Consider the following 22,500-nt stretch of genomic DNA (forward strand, 5'->3'; position numbering starts at 1 on the left):
CGAAAAGAAAGCGAGCAATTATTTCTGATATTCACTTATTCAGGGGTTATACTGACATTTGAAGGTTCCGGGAAAGGTAAGCTATGTTTGCCACTACCTGCAAGGGAACACACATGCTACAAATGGGCTTAAAAAAAACAAACAACAAAAAAAATGAATCAATCCTTAGATTGTAATGGAACAAATATCATAAATGGTGCAGTTTAAAAATTTACACATTTCCTAATCATTAGCTTTGATGGAGCTGGAGTTTCCCAACAAAGTAGATTTATACATTTACATTATGGCATTCGACAGATGCCCTTATACAGAGTGACGGAGTTTCTATCGATGATACGTTAACACTGGTTCGCTAGTTTACAGACTTAGGATACCTAAAAATCTGTTCAAGGTTTTTTTAACCATACATTTAAATCAAACAGGTAGAATACGTGCTAGTTTAAGTGTTTCAGGAAGACTTTGGTCTTCACCCGTCGTTTGAAGATACCCAGCGACTCAGCTGTTTGGACACCTAGGGGAAGTTCATTCCACCACCTTGTTGCCACAACAGAAAAGAGTCTTGCTGTATATCTATCTCTTACCCTGAGAGATGGTGGGACTAGTCGAGCAGTGCTGGTAGCTCTGAAAGAGCGCGGTGCAGTTTGAGGAGTGAATTTGTCTAACATGTCTAACTTTGCATCCACATGCAGAAGCAGCAGCAATGCCAGACGCATTGTTCATGCATTTGTCGCCGTACTTTGTGTACATCTGCATGATTTAAAAGCAATATCCACTAGATGCATGTCAGGGCCAAAACATTCCTGAACTATATCTCAAGTTGAAAATGACCTTACACTGAAAAGAATTTACTAATCTTGAAAATTCAGAAGACTGAATATGCAGAACAGATGTTATGGTAGTTTGATTTGTCATATCTAGGATCACTGGGATAAACTGACGCAGGCCTTGAGGATGAATGACCGCCGAGCTCATTGCTCACAGGACTTCCTTTGCTTTCAGTGCATTTCATCAGATTTGCCTGTATGTAATTCTGACACAGAAAGCTGAAAAGGAGCTTAATAACTTGAATTGCATAGTCTAAGCCTATGGTTTTCCCTTACTGGTTCTTTTATATAAAAGTATTCTGTACTGGTGCAGCTAACAGTGTTTTTTCCTTATTTTTTGGCCAAGAAAAACTTGCAATCAAGCCCAGTGTGAAACTATGACTCTTCTATTAATCAGAGAAAACAGTAAACACGTGTATTCATTACATGTTTGTATGTGAGATGAACACCTTTTGGAAGCACCCCACACATCTTCATTTCAAGACCCCCACCAACACTCCTCTCCAGCCTGCTGTCTGCTTAACAAATGCTCAAAGTTATTAATCTTCCTCCCTACACACAGCGTAAAATCTACAGGCAGGAGTCCCCACACACTGCTGTGAATACCATTGCACAACACACACACACACACACACACACACACACACACACACACACACACACACACACACACACACACACACACACACAAACACACACACAGTACATCTGCTGTACTTCAGGATAACACTGTGAATAGATAGCATAAAGGGATGCTTTGAGCTTTTGACCAGTGTAAGATGATGATGACGATGATGATGCTGCGAAGCAGCACAATGAACTGTGGGAATTCTCTGGTCTCTCATTGATCTCGCCTCCCCTGGCATCCCAACAAGCCTGTCTGACATAGGGATGAAAAGAGCAGCATTTTTCTCTCTTTTCTTCCTCCTCTCCTTTTTTCGTAGCCTCATACTGATCTGTAGAGATGAGCTGAAAGCTGAACTACCTGTTGAAAAGTTCTCTTAAGACCTCCTCAATGATATATTGTGTAAGGCAGAGAGAGAGAGAGAGAGAGAGAGAGAGAGAGAGAGAGAGAGAGAGAGAGTTATGAGAAATATAGACGGTGGTGGAAGCAAATAGAGTAAGGTTACCCAAGCCAAATATATTCATGACCGTTACATTGTGCTTGTTGTGGAGTCTGCAATCGGACTCCTATAATTAGGTCGTACAAACTGTTTTCTGTTTTAACCACAAATACATGTGCACAAACTAAATTTTGCAAGGAGCCACAATGAAAATGGCTTTGTTCTTTCAGCCTGTGTGTCTTTGCGTTTGATTCGGTTTAGTTCTTGTGCTGGGAACCTTGCCTTAATGCCTCATTACAGCCACTAATAATCCAGTTCAGTCAAAGAGCATCGAGAGGAAGAAAAACAAGGCACGTTTTATTGGATTAATTAGATGCATTCTGAAGACCACCTGCAATAGACTAAACAGAGAGAGAGAGAGAGAGAGAGAGAGAGAGAGAGAGAGAGAGAGAGAGAGAGAGAGAGAGAGAGAGAGAGAGAGAAAGGCCTGAGACGCTAATATGCACAAAGTGGGATTCGAGCCACAATCTGCCCATGATTTATCTTTCGTGCATTTCTGCCCATACGTCCATAAATACGTAGCATGCACATCATATCCTCACATTAGATATGCACCATATGGCAACCACTTTTGAATTCTTCACCTCATTTTTTTATATCAAAGTCATTAATGACCATGTGGAACTTGAGCTGACTTTTAAGCTGAGTAAATAATGATTGATTTATTAATGATGATGACCTCCAATATAATTAATTAACATCGTACCTCATAGTAATTAGTCAATGAATTTTGATCAATATGAGCCCAAGATTACAAAGTAACTAATAATGATCTACATTATTCAAACGAACAGCTGATTGTTTCTTATTTCTTTCCTTTACCCGAATATAAATCTGGAGCATGCGTATAATTAAAATGATCATATCGTTTCAGCTCTCTACATTATGTTGTGCATGTAGAGAAGATGTTTTATGTCCTCTTTGAGGTGGGACATGCTTTAAAAGTTGCCTTTTACAGAGCCGGTTCAAGGCTCAGCTGTGGTGGTGTGTGTTTTATAGAGCTGTACTTACACATTTCACCCTGATTTGTGAGATCCAGCAGGGGATCAGCTCAAGGACACGAGCGCATAAAGTCATCAGATCATGAGGTTACACTTTTATTTTGCTGAAACAAGTCAGACACATTCTGTTAGACGTATATCAACATGCAGAAGTTTAAAGAATTAGAAGTCACTTTAATTATCAGCATCTTCTGAATCAGTCTCTGTCTCTTCATGTGAGGTAAAATCACTCCAGGCATTTATACATGAGCCTCATTGGCGTCTCTTCACTCGACTGGTCTCTGTTCAGGCTAACAGTTCTTTTCAGGCATTTCTGTTCTTTTGGCTAAATTTCTTGTTTCTAATATAATTTTTCATGTCATTTTAGCATTTGACCTGCTGTCATCTTTCTAGAGAGTATAGGTGCTCTTCTCTTTTTTGATGATGATGATGATGATGATGATGATGATGAGGAGGATGATATGGCACACAAGCATTGCATTCTGTACATTTTGATATTTATTATCTGACTACAGACTGAAGCGATCAGTCTTGTGTTTGTTGCTCCTGACTGTTTAGGTGAGCGAAAACATCACTATTTGACATTTCATGTGTGATGATATCTTGTAAAATACATTTTCTTTTTTATGTTTCTCTCATTCACACAATGGAAATACCCAGTTTTCAGGTTTTTATATTTATAATGTTTCCTAGAATTTATCTGCAAAAAATCGGGGAGTTTTCCGAACAGAAAGATCCTCATATGTAGGTGGATAAGTATTACAATCCTCCCCATTTTTCTCCAAATTGAAGATCAAATTCTATAGTTAAGGACAAATATCGTTAACAAAATCAGTATCAGAAAGTGCACAAAAGTTTAGTTTGAGGCTTAGAAATTAAAGAAACAAATATTCTTGCACTGTTGTAAATGCACCCTGCTCATTTAGTGTAAAACCACAATCAGATCACAGATACTGTAGTTAGCACTATCATCTTAGTAAAGGCAAAGGTAACAGTTTAGGTTAAACTGCCAGTCATGTGAACTAACATCATACCTGAAAGTTCTAATATAAAAAGACAACACCAGTGATGCATAATACGCAAAGGTAATAATACAGTTTAATAATAATACAGTTTAAGCGCAGATGCCAGCAGTCGATCGATGAGAAAATATATACAACAACAAAATTCTGGCCTACAAGGATACACAGTGTCGGTTTTTACTTTCTAATTAAGGTGTGTGGTGCAGAGCAATTTGCAGTGCAAGACAGAAAGTTAAGCATAAGATAAGACACGAATCCGGTTGTTTTGCCGTGTTGCTTGAAAGGCTGTGTATTAACCACAGACATGCATGCCACTGACTCCCGTGTGAGAACACACTAGCAGAGGAAGTCTCGGTGGCTTTTAAAAAGCTTGGTGAGAAACTTAGCATTAATTAGAGCGTGCGTCTGCTCTTAGAATATGCTTGGCAGGTACTAGAAAAAAGAAAAACACACTCACTCACTCACTCACTCACTCACTCAGGCAGTCTCACACAGACCTCGTCTCAGACTTTGTGCCGAGTGACTGTCCCAGACCTGAACAGGGAAATTAAGAGTCCACAAGAAGGAAGAGGTAGAAAATGTGTCTGCTGTGGACCACCAACCAATGGCACTCTTGCAAATAGGTGAGGCTAGGCTAACAGCTGTAAAACTTTAGAAGTAGTATACTTGAGCTATTTTTAAAAATAGTTTTATAATTAAAACTTGAAGCTGTGATATACGGTTCTTCTATTTTTTTCTGGTCTTTGTGCACAGCTATATAACAGAGGAAGTGTTACAGAGTTTAAAGATCATATACGCATAATCTGATGCTGTACCGTTTCTTTTTGTTACAAATGAGATTGCAAAAGAAGTTTTATTAAGTGGGTTAAACGGTAATAATAACAGTAATAATCTGGATTTCTGCAGTATTTTGAAAAATCGACCCTGATTCTGCAAATTCAGTTGGGGTTGTTATTGTATATGGATTAACTATGGCAGTATTGTAGAATTTAAGAGCACTAATATGACATAGGTTTTAATTCCTATGTTTCTTTAGAGATAAGGCTCTTGGCATAGAGCTTTTACTGATTATACAGTGGAAAATATGCATGTTGTAGATAATTGCACCATAGTGATGCCTCTCACTGAGTATTCCCACAGAGCATTTTTTTTGGATGGCCTTTTAAAAGATTGCATTGACTGTGTGTATGTGTGCGTATGTGTGTGTGTGTGTGTGTGTGTGTGTGTGTGTGTGTGTGTGTGTGTGTGTGTGTGACTATACACAAGAGTAAGAGAAACAGTTATGTCTTTGCAAGTGTGTGTCACATTTTTAACCATATAAAATGCCCTTTTTTAATCAGAAAAAAAAAATGGAATGACTTGGGAGCAAGAAAAGCATATTAATGCACCTCATTTGCATACACTCGTCAGTGAGGGTATGTTCAAAAACAAACTGGATTCGTCAGTTCATTTCACAATGTTCCTTTGTCTATCTGCCTTTGTTATATGGTAAAGATAAAGAAGGAAATCAAATTGAAGAAAAGGGCAAGCTGCTATCTCTCCAAATGAGCAACAGCTCATCACGGCCTTGCTGAAATCATACATTTCTATTGCAGTGTGCATGGCAGCCACTTTCAAAGAGCCTTCATCTAATATCTGCAGGGACAGCAAAATGCGAGTCAAACTAATTTTAACATCAATTTTAACAGTTCTCTGACTCGAGAAACTCTGGAGTCATGAGCACTGGCATAAAACTAAATATCAGCCCAACATTATTGACTTTGGCTGAATATTTGAATTTATTCGATCAACTAAATATGTGCAAATTCACCCATCAGTAATGTATGTTTGTCTTAAACTTGCTCCCTAAATTATATTTTGCTGAATATGAGAATTCATATAAAAATGCTTAGCAATGTAGATTTGTGCAGCATGCATGCCTACGCGCGTGAGTGTGTTCATAACTAGTCATTAAATCCATAATACACCTACAGAGCATTGTTCCAATCCGATGCTTGTTTTTCTTTACATTCCTCAAAGATGTAGCAAGGGGACAAAGTCAAATGGCATCCATCAGCAGCCCACAATGCATTCAGCACAAACTGAAAGTGACCACAGTGTTTTATTCATGTCAGAGCGATAAGAGTTCACAACCAACAAAGCGTAGGAAGAGTAAATAGCTAACAAACAGGCAGCCCTTATTAGGGCCCTTAAAGTCCGAGTGTCAGCGAATATGCGCTCCACACCCACTGTCTAACAGAACGGCAACTGTGTGCATTTGATTTTGTGTGTGTGTGTGTGTGTGTAAATGTGAATAATTTCATATAAAATATTGTAAAATATCGCACACTATAAAATTCGTATGCTTGTAGAACAAGTAGTGTCCTGAAGCTCATGTTGTGGAGACAGGATGCTGAGTCATTAACTCTCCTTTGAGGTAAACTGGGACAATCTGCACCATTTAAAAGGTTTAGTAATGACCAAGCTGTACACGTTCCCTGCCCTATCACACACTGTGTGTGTGTGTGTGTGTGTGTGTTTGAGAAAGAAAAGGCTTGGAATGGATCATCAGTGAAATGCATTGTGTTTGTAACTAAAGGTGCTTCATTTTCATAGCCGGTAATTGTCCCTGCCTTTGACTTTTAAAAAGGAATGTCTCTCATGCTAACACTTAGCAGTCAGCCTTGAAATGATTTTTTTTTTTCATAATTACAGTCATGTGTTATAGCACATGGCCACTGTTACTAAGCCGCATACTAATCAGCTTAATTAGATATTATACAATATTTTGTTGACCAAAGCAAATCTTGCTTTATTGTTTTTGAAGCTTGACCCTGTTTGTCACAGGGGAATGTTGCAAAACCATTATCCCTCCTTAAGACAGTGCACAGCATCCTAAATTTGCACAACCGTGCCAGATGACAACAGACTCTGCTTGTGTATTCATTTCATCCTGGTGGTGCACTGAGCTGCTCTGTGGCCATTTTAAATGCCTGGGAAGCTTCTGATACATTGGGAACCCTTTCAATAATGCCAACTGTTGTTTTCTACCCAACGGAAGCCATACGAGAGTGAGAGTGGAGAGAGAGGGGAAAAAATGAAGGCGAGAGCAAAGTGATTCGCATCAAACGTAATGTGCCTCTTAATGAAAAATTACAGCAAGACAAGTGTCGCAGTAGTGAGATAAGGGTGTGTGTTTACTGGAGTAACCCCTTGGTTTTAAGTGCTATTGTTAATATCATAATTGTAGTATTGCGACGGCTTCATGACAATGGCACTGCTCTGTTTCATTAAGGCGTGTAATTGGAGGAATTCTGATAGGATGGGCCCAAGTAGTTTAATTATGCAGTGCCTTGCCATGTTTACTGGGTAATTATTGCCTCAAAAATTGTGTTACTGTTTGAGAAAAAAGTTCTGAGAGTTACAGCTTTTCCCCCAAGTGTGAGTACATGTAGTACTTCATAAATCAGAAGGAGATAAACTCACTTTTTTTCTTCACACTCGTCACTGTAGTGCAGTCATCGCTATTAACTATTTCCCCCCACACACAGACTGCATAAAGCACCAAAGAAATGTGTGAGAAGCATTTGTTTTCTAGCTTTCAATTTCACATTTCAATTGCACCTTATCACCGAAGCATTTTCCACTCCTACACCTTCTTTAGTGATCGATGAAATGTGTTTGTCTTTGTGCCAGTATCTGTTTAGGATATTGTTTACTTGGGAAACATGACTCCTAGCACACCACCCAGGATAGTGGGATTTTGTGGAATGAGCCTTCACAACTACATTCTTGCAAACAGTAAATATTACTTGTGAGTTCTGAAAGTGGTATGAATGTTTAGATTTACATGTGAACACTGACTGATAATATTTTTTTTATCTTTACCTTTTTTCATCACAAACTCTCATTTATAATTTTCTGTTGGTTACAAACAACATATTTTGCCTTTAAGCTATCTAAAGGTGTGCACTGACTTAATGCCATGCCTGTCTTTTCTGTTTACAATTGCAGGATGGAAGACTCTAGTTTGTGCCTTGGTGTGTCCTCAGCAGTCCCAGATGCTGACACCCATATCACCAGTGCCATGCTTAATGGCCGCTACCCAATCAGTCAGAAGCTGCATCAGCTGACTGCCCAACTTGGTCACGCCTTTCCTGACCTTCCAAGCCGCCAACAAATTACAGAGGAAAAAGCCGCCACCCCGTTGGATGAGAAAACACATGCTGCATTGGCAAGTCAGCCGATTAGCAGCCAGATGGCTCTGCTAGCCAATCAGCTCAACCGTAACATGGATGCAGGTGCCCTAGGTGGTCTCAATGGCCGTGTCGACCTGCAGCAATTCCTCAATGGGCAAAATTTGGGAATCATGTCTCAGATGAATGATATAGAAGATGATGCCCGCAAGAATCGCAAGTATCCATGCCCACTGTGTGGAAAACGATTCCGCTTCAACAGCATCCTTTCCCTGCATATGCGCACCCACACTGGTGAGAAGCCCTTCAAGTGTCCCTACTGTGATCACCGAGCAGCCCAGAAGGGCAACCTCAAGATTCATCTCCGTACCCACAAGTTGGGTAGTCTGGGTAAGGGTCGTGGTCGCGTACGTGAAGAAAACAGGCTTCTTCATGAGCTTGAAGAGCGTGCCATCCTACGTGATAAGCAAATGAGAAACAGCTTGCTGCAGCCTTCACAATCGCTTCCACCCCATTTGGGTCTGCAGAACCAAAACCAGCAACAGCCCAGTTCTGCATGTAGCCTCCTAACACCTACAAGTCTGGGAGGCACATCGGATGGGCTTGCACAACCATCTGCCTCACCTAAGCCAGCAGGCACTAACCAACAAGATGAGCAGACACTTAACCCAGCCATAGGCTTCCGCTGTACCTTTTGCAAAGGCAAGTTCAAAAAGCGTGAGGAGCTGGAGCGTCATATCCGCATCCTTCACAAACCCTACAAGTGCACTCTCTGTGAGTTTGCTGCTTCCCAGGAAGAAGACCTCATCAGCCATGTAGAGAAGGCACACATAACTGCTGAGTCAGGCCAAGGGCAGGGTACAGGAACTGGCTCTGGAGAGAAGCCTGCCAATGAGTTTCGATGTGATGTGTGTGGACAGATCTTTAGCCAGGCTTGGTTCCTGAAGGGTCATATGCGCAAGCACAAGGACTCCTTTGAGCACTGTTGTCAGATCTGTGGTCGTCGCTTCAAGGAACCATGGTTCCTAAAAAATCATATGAAGGTTCATCTCAACAAGCTTGCCATTAAGAGTAAGCCTCCAATTGGTGGTGGAGCTGAGCAAGACGGGCCTTCTGTCAACAGTATAAGCAGCTTAGCACAAGAAGCCCATGCCAACCTGTACTCGCGTTACATCTCCTGTTTGCAAGGTGGTTTCCTAAGTCCTGAAAAGCAGAGCCTGGCTGAACAACAACACCAAATGTTGGCCAAGGCTGGCATAGCTATGAAAGAGAAAGAAATGCTAGGAAAGCTGCTGGGGCCAATGGCCGGCATGAGTCATGGTCTGGGGGAGAATGAGAAGCGCTCACTTTTAAGTTGTTTGAACCTGGTACCTCCTCTAAAGTCAAGTTGTATGGAGCGCTTACAGGCAGCAGCAAAGGTGGCAGAAATGGATCCACTTAATAGTTACCAGGCCTGGCAGATCATGGCACGCAGCATGGCTATGGAGCGATCTTTCATGCCAAAAGATCAACACCATGGAGCCCATGTGCAAGAAGAAGAAATGGCTAGTGCCACTGGGATAGTGCCCTTTGGAAAAGAAAAGCATGAGCATTCTACTCTTGATTCCAGTGATGGCACCAAGCAGAAAAACCACCCTGATGCCCTCCATGGGGTAAGGACTGGTGGAAGCATAATGTCCATGAAGGAAGAAGCTGGGAGCTTTGATGGTCATCGTGAGTTCCTGCCTCACCACGGTGGTTTGGGTCTTGGCCAGGGGCTTGAGTACAGTCTGGCCAGCATTAAAGATAAGCCCACTGAGTGTCCTGACTGTGGCCGAGTATTCAGAACCTATCACCAGATGGTGGTCCACTCTCGGGTGCACAGCAAGGACCGACGTCCAGAAGAGAGTCTGCAGCATGGCCTAGATGAGAGGCGTGGCTCCGCCAGTGACCCCGAGTCTCAGTCTATCAGTCGTTCCACCACCCCAGGCTCATCCAATGTGACAGAGGAGAGTGGGGCTGGAGGAGGCCACTCCCAGACAGGAAGTGTGCAGGATGACAGTCCTCATCCTTCGTCCCCTTCCTCAGGTAAGACCATTTTTATTTAATATATTTAATAATAGTTAATATCATATATTAGTGTATTATATAACAAAGTTATCAAATCAGACCATTTTATCTGTTAAAACACATTTTTGGTGGTTTAATTTTGCATGAATTATATGTAATTAATAAAATTAATTAATTAATTTCATTTCATTTCTTCTGTGAGACTCAAAATTAAGCAAAGACTTTAATGTTTAGTGTAACTCTTTCATTTGAGTTAGTGCAATATGATACATCTTAGCTCTGCATTTCACTCATAACCTGGAGCTGTGTCTCTTCCCATCAATCACCCATTTTACTTTAGACTAGATGCTTGGCTAAGGACACAAATTGACATGACACATGACGTCCAGTTGTGAGATTTCACTTTAAAAACTTATGAAAGCACTTTAAGGACATGACCAATTACTAGCGATTACATCATTTCCACGTTAAAAAAAGAGACAGGGAGTCTACCACAGCTGAGCAACACAAAGCTTTTTTGAGATAAAGTGTGTGTTTAGTGGGATTAAGAGAAGCTGCAGCTAATGATTACGGAAGTTTTAAAGGTAACTTTCTCATTCCTTGCGGTAGAATGCCGCAGCTAAGCAGCCTGTCTGATAATTAGGTCATGACTATGTGATAATCATTTGGTTTAAGCTAAACAAGACACTAATTAAAGATATACATATAAAACAGGTCAAAAATGTGAACTTAATTTGCATAGTAAAATGTGCTTTTAAGTTACGGAGAAAAATAACAGGCTGTATCTTAGCTTAAGGCTCTAAGCAACTTAATTTCAACAGTACAGGAGAAATTGTTTATTTATTCCCTTATCACCCTCATGTAGTGAGATGGGTTTGAACATGCAATGGGCTATGCTTATTTTAATCTAAGTTATAATAACAGACAACCCCAACCCCAATTAGGAATTAATGAAAATGAGAGGAAGATAAAGCCTATTTTTTGTGTAGAGATGGTTTAACCAAAACACATTTCACCAGAGAGGGGTTGATATGAAAGTAATTATGCTATGAATTTTAATACAGAAAGTTTGATGTCTTTTGCATCTCTTTTACAAGTACTTTAAAACAGTGATGTTTTACTCATGCCATTTTACAAAATCTTGTGAAATCTTTCTTTATTGTCAAACTGTCAGGATGAGCCACATCATCTGGTTGTAAGCAGAAACTATATACTTATACTAATTTATTCTACATCAGGTTTTATGTTTTCCTGTAGTAAAGCATAGTAATATATTTAATAATTCAACTGTCATAAAAACCCTCTTAGAACATTTCTAAAAGCATGATTGATTAATTCAGTGAGTAATGGTTGTTTTATGACAAGCTCAATTTCATTATGGTATAAACAGTTCTCAGGCTTTTCCCTTTTTTTGTCTGTCATTCTTTTTGTCCTTGCTAGTGTTAAAGTGTGATCACCATTTGAAATCCCCATGATGGTACCCAGCTTAGGTGCTGAGGGCGTGATGCCAGTAACCCCCCCGGTCCCCACACTGACACAGCTGTGCCTTAAGGTTGACCTTGAGGTCTCCCTGTAGTTGTGACAGACCAGGGAAGCTGACACATTTTCATATGTGTAAATTCAAACGTGTCGTCGTAGTGCACAAATGTAATGCTGCTACTGGTTGGAGCACACACTTCTTTCTAAGCCACAACAAAGTTACAGGTGAAAACTGCAAGGGAGGAAATGAAGCAGCATTAGACTAACTGGCCGAGTTTATATTAAAATAAAATATTAGTTTTATTAGTTGCATAAATAAAAAAAATCACCCTGCATGTCTATTAAACTGTAAAAAATGCACCCTTACTTAATAGATATAAGTATGTTTTCTATATATTTGTAAAAAGGAAACATGTTAAATTTTTACTGTAGGCACTTGCCTGCAAACATATGTTTGCACATTAGGAAACAGGATGTGGCATGCTATACCTCTGTTTTACTTTTAATATCTCACTTGTTGCACTCACCGTCTGAGAACAGACTTCCTCTCTTAACTGTATGTTTTTATAATTTTTTAAATTCTCTTTAACACACAGCAGCTTCATCTGCCAGCCTCCCTTCGACAAGCTCTGCCAACCTCTAAACCACCTACCCACTGCAATTTTGAGTTAAACTTGAATTACAGTAATCAACAATAACATCTCAACTGTGAAAGAAGGTCGACACAATCGCTTTTGTCTTTAACACTACACTTGTTTAGAGATAGAGAGACTGAGAGAGAGAGAGAGAGAGTTGCCTCAGAAACGTCCTTTAAGGACCTTTCTCCTTTCCCTCTCAATAATCAACCCTAAATGTATGCTTCTCATTCAATGGAATCTCTAGCCCTTTTTACGTCTGCTCTATCTTTTCCTTTATTACATTTTTTTTCCCATCTCCTCTTTTATTTCTTATTACTATTACAAGATTGGTTTGACTGAGGAAGGAATCCATTGTTATTTCAGATTCTTCACTCGGAATTGGGCTCTATAAACAAGGGGGGCTCCACTTTTGATAGTGTTTCTGAATTCATTATGAAAGGCCTTTGAGCGACAGCATGGAGAGACAGAAAGAGCGAAGGAAAGATTGCCTTAAACAGCAGTTTATTCTGAATGCCACAACAGACACTATTGAAACCTGAAGTAATGCTATGTACTGTAAGGCAGGGGCGTAAAAGTACGATCCTCAATCCGTCTGAATGCACACAAAGGTTGAATGAAAAGGAAGAGTTCAGTGTTGTTATCAGAAGGCTGGCAGGGTTGAGGGTCAACTAGACCTTCGTCTTTGATGACAAGCTGACGTCCGTCTGTCTGTTTGAAAGTTTTACTAAAACTTCATCATGTACAATAATCTAAATGAAAAAGATAACAACTCTGACAGAAGTCATTTTATAACACCTGTATATTTTATCCCGTGTCCTCTTTATTTCCTCTCTTTATCTTTTTTAAAATATTAATGTCAAAATGTTTCCAAGAGGAACAGCGTTTTAACATAGCGAGGATTACACACATATCCCAAAGTCCTCAACACTGTCCAACATGTCAGTGAAACGCTTGCTCCATACAAATTGAAATTGGATTTGCCGATGGATGCCTTAGGTTATAAAGCATGGATATTCATCTAATTACACAGTTACAATGGGGGTAATTACACATGCAGAATTACTGTTACAATGTAATTGCTGTGTAATTAATGTCAAAATAAAACTGAAATGTTCTGGCTTTACTTTATTTGCCCTTTTATTTGTAAAATGTTTCACATGTCTATTTTTTCTGTGCCACTATGTAAAGAGTTTCACATTTCTGATTATAAATATAGACAGGTATAGCACACACACACACACACACACACACGCACGCACGCACGCACGCACGCACACACACACACACACACACACACGCGCGCGCGCGCACACACACACACACACACACACAGACGCACATGCACTGTGTGATAAGTTTTATTCCATATTATAGTTCAACAAACTATATTATCCTAATTACTGTTATAAAATATTCTTTTTGTAAGAGGAAATAAATTTATTATCATTCATTGACAATAAAGTGACAGTTTTTTTCCCCTCACATACTATATATTTTCCTTGTTTATTTGCTTTTCCTGATCTGCTCTCATTCTTCATGTGTTTAATTATTTTCCTCCCTATAAACACTTTTAAATATGAATCTGCCTCTCCATTACACATTTTCTTTACCTGCTTAAATCTTAAATCTCATGATTGTGCCTTTTTTTCTTTTCATTTTTTGTGTCTCTAAAAAAAAGTGAAAAGATGTCATAATGTGTGAGGCGAGTTCATTATGCTGCCGTATTTCAGTACAGTAGGTCAGGGCTCTGGTGTCCTTAAATGATAAAAGCCCCATTCAGCGCATTAATTGTCTGAATGCTTGCCTGATTGACACGCCTTGGATAAATGTAGGCTTAGTATTTTTGTGCATGCTTGAACAATATAAAAGGCCAATTTATTTCCCCCTCAGTAGCTCATTTGGTTTCTATCTCTCGCATGCCCACTTTCTACTCTATATTTCTTTCTTATCCTTCCTTCTTCTCTCTTTTAGACTCAATTTGTAAATATTACCCATAGTGAGAATTAGCATCTTTTTTTCTCTCAGTATATTTAAATTTCCAATTGTATTCCAAAGTGTATATGAAAGCGAGGCTGAGAGTGTTGTCTCTCTGTACTGCCCGTACTCCTTTGAGGCTGTCACCGGGCAGTCCTTATGAAACATTTATCAGTCTGTTTTATGTCTTAATGATCCTGTTAGGATTCCCTGCTTGGTTATGGAGACAACACAGAGCAATGTAGTGGGGAGAGAGAGCGAGAGAGGGAGAGAGAGAGAGAGAGAGAGAGAGAGAGAGAGAGAGAGAGAGAGAGAGAGAGAGAGAGCAAGCAAGAGAGAGAGAGAGAGAGAACAGGTTGGAGAAAGTAAACTGCATGCAGTATACCAACCAGATTTTAATTCCATGTCTTTGCCAAAACATTGCTTACCTTTCTCCTGTACAAGCCTCCTTGGCAAGGACAGGCTTTTTTTCATCACTCTCTCCATTTCTGTTTTATGTTTTTATAATTAAAACATAATATTTATCTTTCCGTAACAGAAGGATGCTGTGCTGGGGTAGGCAGCCTGTTTGAATATTAATATTTTAAATGCATCAGTATGACATCTCTTCAGCAGGCTTGGAAGGTGTCATTGCTTTAATTGGGAAATTGTGATCTTGTGGTGTGTTAACCCTGTGTGTTACAGGGGAGCTGTGAGTCTGGCTCAGTGAAAGAGTTAACACCAATCTTTTGGTCATTCAGTCCACTGTAGTGCGAAAGTCTTGTTGTTGACACTGAGTTTCCTTTCACGAAAGTTGAAACTATTTGCTGAATGGCAGGATGGCACGTTGTTTTTTGTGCCTGTGATGGGAATGTTGACTGGAGAGCGGGAGGGTGACAGCTGTCTGAATCCATCAGAGCTGAATTCCTCTGGAATGACGCTCTCTCTCTCTCTCTCTCTCTCTCTCTCTCTCTCTCTCTCTCTCTCTCTCTCTCTCTCTCTCTCTCTCTCTCTCTCCTGACGTTTTCCTGTCTCCCAAAAAACTAACGCATACAAATGGTGGATCCGTGTAGGAGGTTGCTTTGTTTGAACAAGTTAACTTGGGCATGATTGGGGTGCCTTTCGTGTGAAAGAGCAAGTGAATAAATTGACCTTTGTCTCATTAAAAATGGAGGACCAGGCATATGATACCATGACAGAAGAATCCTCCTTTAGCCTTTTCCCCTTTCTCTTCACCCCCTCCCCTGGCTAACGCTTTCCAAGTCTCTTCTTCTTGTTCTTGTTCTTGTTCTCCTGTATTTTCTCTTCTCCCAGACTGTTTTTTTTTTTTTGCTTATTAAAGAAATAAGAACGTTATAAGGATTAGTATCTAGGCGATGATACACTTGTCACACGCAGATTGCCTTTTCTCCCACAGCCATGCTGTGTTGGATAGGACAGGACAGGGTTTTGGAGTGGGGGGTGGAGGGCATTCATCACGCACTGATGAGTATCGCTCTCCTTTTCTACCCTCTCTTTCCCTCTCTCTCTCTTTCTCTCTCTCCTAACACCATTGACAGGCCACATAAAAAAGCCCTTTGTGTCAACATCACAACACTGACATGAGGCAGATAATGACATGAAAAGTTTGCCTCTTCTTTTTATTCTAGATTTTTAGTGATATTTATCTTTAATCAAAAGCTAAATATGAGATGGAGGGGACAAAATGGTCAGAACATGAGGGAAAAAAAGAGTCCACGGATTAAGATCTTCATTTTTTTGCGGCCGTGCATTCCAATTGTTCTTAAAATATTTGGCAATGTCAATTAGTAAGAGAGCAGAGCTAGCTGATGAACACAATTTTCCACTAGACTGAGCACCCTATTGTTGTGGAGCGAGGAGCAGATTTCTGAGGTCATTATCATTCCCCGTTAGCCTGGCCCAGCTGCTCCTCTCGACTCTAGCCAAACTCGACACCACGGCTCAGGGTAGCAGGCAGCAACAGGGGGCCTGGAGAGAGAGAGAGAGAGAGAGAGAGAGAGAGAGAGAGAGAGAGAGAGAGAGAGAGAGAGAGAGGAAAGGAGGGAGGGAGGACTGGCAGCAGGGAGAGAGTGAGCGAGCGAGAGAGCAGAACTGTGCATGATAGAGTGAGATGGAAATTCAGGGATGGTTGGAGAGGGCATGAAGGGTGATGATGAGTGAACGAGGGTCAGATCTCAGAAACAGCGGCCTAGGTGCTGCTTTGAAACGTGAGTGAAATGGCTGGTTGAGAAGGGGGTGGGGGAGTGAGGGGGGGGAGAGAGAGAGAGAGAGAGAGAGAGACAGAAGGAGACGAGTGCTGTGAAACAGAGTGCTGGGAGAGAATTAAAAAATCATTCATACGGTTCTTGGAGCCGAACGTTTAGATTATGAAGGCGAAAATTTTGGATGGTAATGTGACTGGGGGAAATAAAGAGCTAGGATGCCATAGCGCTCTGCTTGGGCAGTTCTTTCCCCCTGCAGATCCCTCCTCTTGCAGACGGGGGTAACACAGGGCAAACTCAGCACAGACACAAAGAGATAGATGAACACATGGTGGACGGGTGGAAATTAATTCACTTTTAATCTCAAAACATGATACATGCTGAAGCAATGAAGCTGACTGACAGTTGATCGGGGTGAAGGGGGAACGAGAAGGTGGGAAGCAAAACTAATCTGCTTTTCCTCTCGCTCATATTGTTCATATAAGTGTAGCAGTGGAAACAGTTCTTTCACTCTCTGCTCACTTCCTCAGGCCTGCCATGCCTGTGCCAGGATGACACTTTACGACTGACCCATGAGAAAGAAAGAGCAAAGCTTGCTAGAGGACGACATGTAACAAAAATGCCACATCCTGTAAATGTTTAGTGTTTTAAATATCTAAGTATTTTCTTCACTATGCCATGGAAACTTTATAAAAATCCCCTAAAGCTAGAAATGGCATCAGTGTCCGCCCAGTTTGTATATTCTGGCTCTTACAGTTTCTCATCCTCAGCTATATCACTCATGTTATGAATTGGTCTTAACTACAGATTTCTATAATATATTTGCTCACGATATTTTTACAACTTTAACCCAGACCAGGCAGTTATGAAAGTAAGGATAAATGGTTTCCATTTTCATGAATGGTTTCCACTATCATCAGTGAAAGTCCCACAAACTTTATATTTGCTTGTAAGCAGTAAAACACACCTGCTCATGCAAATGTTTACCTCTAGTCCGGTGAACCTCTATGGCAAGCTTTCTAAAACAAACCAGACAAAAAAAAAAACAACCCCACCAACATATAGTGTGCTTCCTCCTATTCAGGTCTCAGTCTCCCTTGTCTTTTTTACTCAAATTAGTGTGTTCATATTTGGTTACATTGCTGCTCTGTATGTGTGGAAGAAAACAAATGTTACAGAAAGACATGCCCCTGGTTATGTAACCTTTAGCTCCGTCTCTTCTGTATCCTTCACCTTCCTTGATCTTTACCAGTCAGTTAGGAAGTTGCTTTACTCGTTATGTGTACTTTTGGCATTTATCATTTCCACGGCAGACATTTTGGTTTGTGTAACACTCCAATAAGGATCTCTTGCCCTTTTCAGCAACTCAGGCGTACAGCAGCGTTGTTTATTGTTGCTGACAGTGATAGGAAGTGGCCATGTGAACATTACTACCTCCTGTGCTTTTGAGTGGCTGGTTTTTGATTAATAAGAGGTGAATTATTTGATCTGGAGTGTAGGACACTGCAGTGTCTCTGGGCTTCTCCTCCTCCTCTCGCACAGGGGAGGGCTGATAAGCTGCCCCAATGGAAAGCCATGGAGCTCATCAGCAAATGAGTTATTTACTCCCTACGCACAAGACCACTTAAACCCAACAGGCAGTTTTTTCTACCTTTAAACCAAGTTTTTGAGATTTTCTATTGCCATGTGAAATGCCATGTTCTACAAGCTGCTGTCTCTTTTCTACGTTGATTAAAACAACAAAAAAAGTGAGATGCACTGTTTTATTCACACACTACAAAACATCATCATACTTGCATCATTGTATCCAAAAGGAAGCTGTTTTTTTAGATGATGAAAGGTTCTTTTGACTCAAAGAAAAAAAAAAATCGGAGAAGAAAAAAAGCCCCCTCACTTTTGTACTCGCCAGCTGTACATTTTAATGTGCTCCCAGAAGCATTTTTTCTCCTCCCCATTCTCTCCCTGTTCCTCTTCCCACTCACACCTTTCCCTGTTCGCCGGCTATACGTCTCACCCTCCCCTCACCTACCTGTAGAAAGTTTGCGTTGCATCAAAGCTATGCTCTCAGCTCGCAGCTGCCAAGCTCCTCGTCCCCTGTTAGCAGGCATCCAGCTGTCAGGCTCAGATAGGAGGAAGAGAGGGAGGAAATCTCTCACCAGCCATATGGTACCGAGTTCTGCCGGAGCATCACCGCTCCGTGGGCAAATGGCAAACTCATATATCTCATCAACACTGTTAATATCCAGCTCAGAGATAGAGAATATTAGCCTTTTCACCCTCCTCCATCCGAAGCTGGGATGTGGAAGACTGGGAGCCCAGCTGGATTCAGATCTCATGCTACTATGCCATGTTCTCAAGCTGCTTAAAATGTGCGAGTGTATTTCAGTTTTGGGGTAAGGAGCTGCTCTGTGATTTCCAGGATCCTCTGTGATTCCATGGATACCTGCCATGTAGTGCTAGGTACCACATCCCATTTCCTAACCAGAGCTGAATGTAAATCCCAGAACAGGTTGCAGTGCTTAAAATATGGCGAGAAAAGCAGACACATTGAAGATTTGATATACTCAGCCCTTGAGAGTGAGGCTTCCATGTTTCGTCTATTAACAGGATGCTATTTTTCCCAAGCTAATCCTACCAGGCCTGTGCTATCAGCCTCTACTGCCTGAATGTAAGTGCTGCCTTATGGCATCACAAGCCTCGGTGAAGCAGTGGTATTATGGGTACATTACCACGTAATGCTGAAAACACTGTCAAACCCAGCGTGCGTGAATCCTCCTATTTTTTTCATACACCATCAGTGAGCATGGCCCTGAGCAGGAGGTATGCTGGGTAATTGGTGAGAGAGAAAGAAATGAGTGTATACCTCGCTATTCTATGTAAAAATGACTCGGAAAGAGATAAATTCTGAACCCACAAATCTTTTTTTCCCAAACCAACCTGAAGCAGTAGCCATTAGAAGTAGGAGCTTGGGAGATTAATATGGCGGTTGCAGTGTTTTGGAGGGACGGTAGCGTTAATGGCCCCACTGGGTTTTTAATGAGTGTTGTGCCCCAAACAAAATGAGCTAATTAGTGTTATCATCCATATATCAGGCCATACACATACACACTGATCCTTACTTTCTCTTCCTCTCTCACACAGAGACAGAAATCCTCAGCATCACTGCCTCTCCGTCTGCACCCGGGCTTTAGATCCTCAGGGTGATTTGCTGAGACACAGAGAGAGAGCGAGAGAGAGAGAGAGAGAGAGAGAGAGAGAGAGAGAGAGAGAGAGAGAGAGAGAGAGAGAGAGAGAGAGAGAGAGAGAGAGAGAGAAAGCAAGAGAGAGAGAGTGAGAGAGGTCGCTCACCTGATATTTTTCACTCGTTTTGTTGATCAAATCAAAGATGACTGATGGTGAAATTGAGTCATTAATTGAAGAGAAGAGAGATCATTTGAATATGTTCTACTTAATTTGAATTGTAGCTGGTAGCAATTCAGATCTGTTCATGAATAAATGCCAAGTTAAAAATGTGAAGGTTTGACTCTGCTCATGCTGGTGGGGAAAGTTAAGAGCAATGTGATGGCATACTGACCAGATGAGTAGTTTTTCCTTTATTTTAAAAAATTGTTTCACAAAAAGTGAGGAAACAAAAACAACTAATCAAAGCATGAATGAATAATAAGTACACAAACAAACAAATAAAGAAATAAATACATTTCACTATAATGTATAACATACAGCATAAACAATATTAACAAGAAGAAAATTATTATTAGAATAATTATTATTATTACTATTGCTAATAATAATAATAATAATAATAATAATAATAATAATAATAATAATAATACACATATGCATATATTTATTAACAATAAATATAATAACAAACAAATAAATAAATATATACAGTAGATCAGTAGATAAATACATAATGTTTAATATTCTATGCTACTATACAGCAACAAGATAAACAGCATTATTATTGTACAACAATAACAAACAATAAACATCATAATCATCATTATCCTCATACTGATACTACTACTATTTTCCTGTCCTGTAATCTGCCTTGATTCAAACAGAAAGCATTACACAATCACTTGGATACATCCAGTACAACAGAACGAGACAGCAGTAACCAGTCTTGTGCCATTTTGTGGTTTATAGTGGAAACAAGGCTCTTGTAATCTCAGCATTCTGACACTCGGCCTTGTTACCTGCATGTAAGCTCATGTTTGTCACGCTATTGCTTCATGCTGGGGCTCGCTTGTTGACCTCCTCTTTATTTCTCTGGCACTAAGCCTATTATAAAATCAATAAACAATTGTGTGTTTTTTTTTTTCTCCTTTAAATCTTTTTTCTCCTCTGTACATCCTCTGTGATTTGAAAGGAAGCTCTCTCTCTCTCTCTCTCTCTCTCTCTCTCTCTCTCTCTCTCTCTCTCTCTCTCTCTCTCTCTCTCTCTCTCTCTGTCCTGTCTCTATCTGACCTGTCTAAGATCACAGACTTAATTTAAATAAGAGGTTGCTGCCTTGTTATGTCCTGTGTCAGTCATAATGCACATTCACCAAATTTAGTAGAGACCTGAGGCCAAGCCTGCTTTAATAATTATATTAAATAATGAAGCACCACTTATGACATTCTAGAAAACTAATTATTTAAAGCATAGTCATTTTTTTTACCAGCTCTTTTTTAGTGTAATATACTTTAAAGCCTAGTTTAGTCGGCAGGATATTGGAAATCAGTGCAGAGCCGTTGAACGTGACAATGCACGATTGTTGCTCACTCACTAACAGACTGCACGTATGCTCTTCGTCTTCCCGTTTCACATTCCACCATGCCGCATCGGCACCCTGAGGCAAAGTTATGGAATGATCGAGGGCTTTTGAATAGTCACATTCTCAAAATGTAATAACCCATCTGATAAAAATCAACAAGCACCGAATTTGACAGCTGATTCGTACTTCGTGTATAAAATATAAAAAAAAAAGTTACAGGTTTTAATTCCCGCTGTCAGTTTAAACAAAAGCGCCGAGTGAAAAGGTAGTCATGTCAACGGTAACCTCTTTCATTTCTACATCTTGAAGGAAGTTGAAATATGAATTCAAAAAAATAAAAATAAAATAAATAAATAAATAAATAAAAATACCTGTGATAGATTACTGTTGTGTTAGTTTTCAGTCTCTCTTTTTTCTCTTTTTTATTTTCCTTTCCTCTCCTTCCTCTTATGTTCTTTTTTCCCTCTTCTTAGGTCTCATTCGAGTGCTGGTAATTATGGGTAATCATAAACAGCGGCGCTCTTGCTAATGAGACTGTGTGGTATGTTGGGTTCATACGGAGCCTCCACTTAGTGTGGGTAGAAGAGAAGCTCTTTGTTCTGTTTGTGGTGGTCTCGTTTTTTTTGCCAATTTGAAACGCTGCCTTTACAGTATGTTCTGTCTTTTTTTTCTTTTACCCCGAGTTTATGCTACTGTACATAGCGATAGATGGCAGATTTCTGCAAGCTGTTGAGTCGGCTTTGCCATGTTCACCCTTCATATGCCTGTTGCCTGCCATTTGGAGTTTGAAATCTCATTGGCTGGCCTTGCTTTGTAGGAGGTCACAGATTCTTGGTTATTCCCTAGATCGTTCCCTCAGGCTTTGGTGAAGCCTCCAAGGGTCATGTAGCTCATCTCTCATCCATTGGCAAGGCTACACATACAGAAGTGCAGCTACAGAGTGGGCTTGAGTGTGTTGTGTTAGAAAGATGACAAATCTATCACTGTCATCAATGTGTCACCCCACAGTTCTTAGTGTCCAAGTTGTAGAAATCTGCCCCAGTGACGATTTCCGTGGAAACAAGGATCCTGACAGGGGAGGTTACAAAGGTCTGTTCATCATAGTGGTAACACTCAACTGTCACCTATTCCTCTCTTTACATGTTGGTTTACGATCCAGAGCCTAGTTTCTCACTCCAGACCAAAGCCGGTGGGGCAGCTGTGAGGCAACTCTACACCTTTAGCCCTATGTGCTTGCCCTGTGTCAAGCTC

At 40.5% G+C, this 22,500-nt stretch overlaps 1 protein-coding gene across 6 annotated transcripts in view; it reads left to right on the forward strand.

The window, feature by feature from the left end:
• znf536 (zinc finger protein 536) overlaps positions 1 to 22,500 on the forward strand; it is a 181,342-nt gene that overhangs the window by 80,093 nt on the left and 78,749 nt on the right. For 5 of the 6 annotated variants that reach the window (XM_047819988.1, XM_047820013.1, XM_047819994.1 and 2 more), the window contains one exon: positions 7,965 to 10,213. In XM_047819988.1, coding sequence (XP_047675944.1) covers positions 7,966 to 10,213 — 2,248 coding nt within the window. In that variant the 5' untranslated portion in view covers position 7,965. Of the gene's footprint in view, positions 1 to 4,353; positions 4,595 to 7,964; positions 10,214 to 22,500 lie in introns of those variants that run through there. The other variant, XM_047820009.1, reaches the window with a different exon arrangement.

This window comes from Tachysurus fulvidraco, chromosome 1, assembly GCF_022655615.1.
Source record: "Tachysurus fulvidraco isolate hzauxx_2018 chromosome 1, HZAU_PFXX_2.0, whole genome shotgun sequence".
Taxonomy (NCBI): Eukaryota; Metazoa; Chordata; class Actinopteri; order Siluriformes; family Bagridae; genus Tachysurus; species Tachysurus fulvidraco.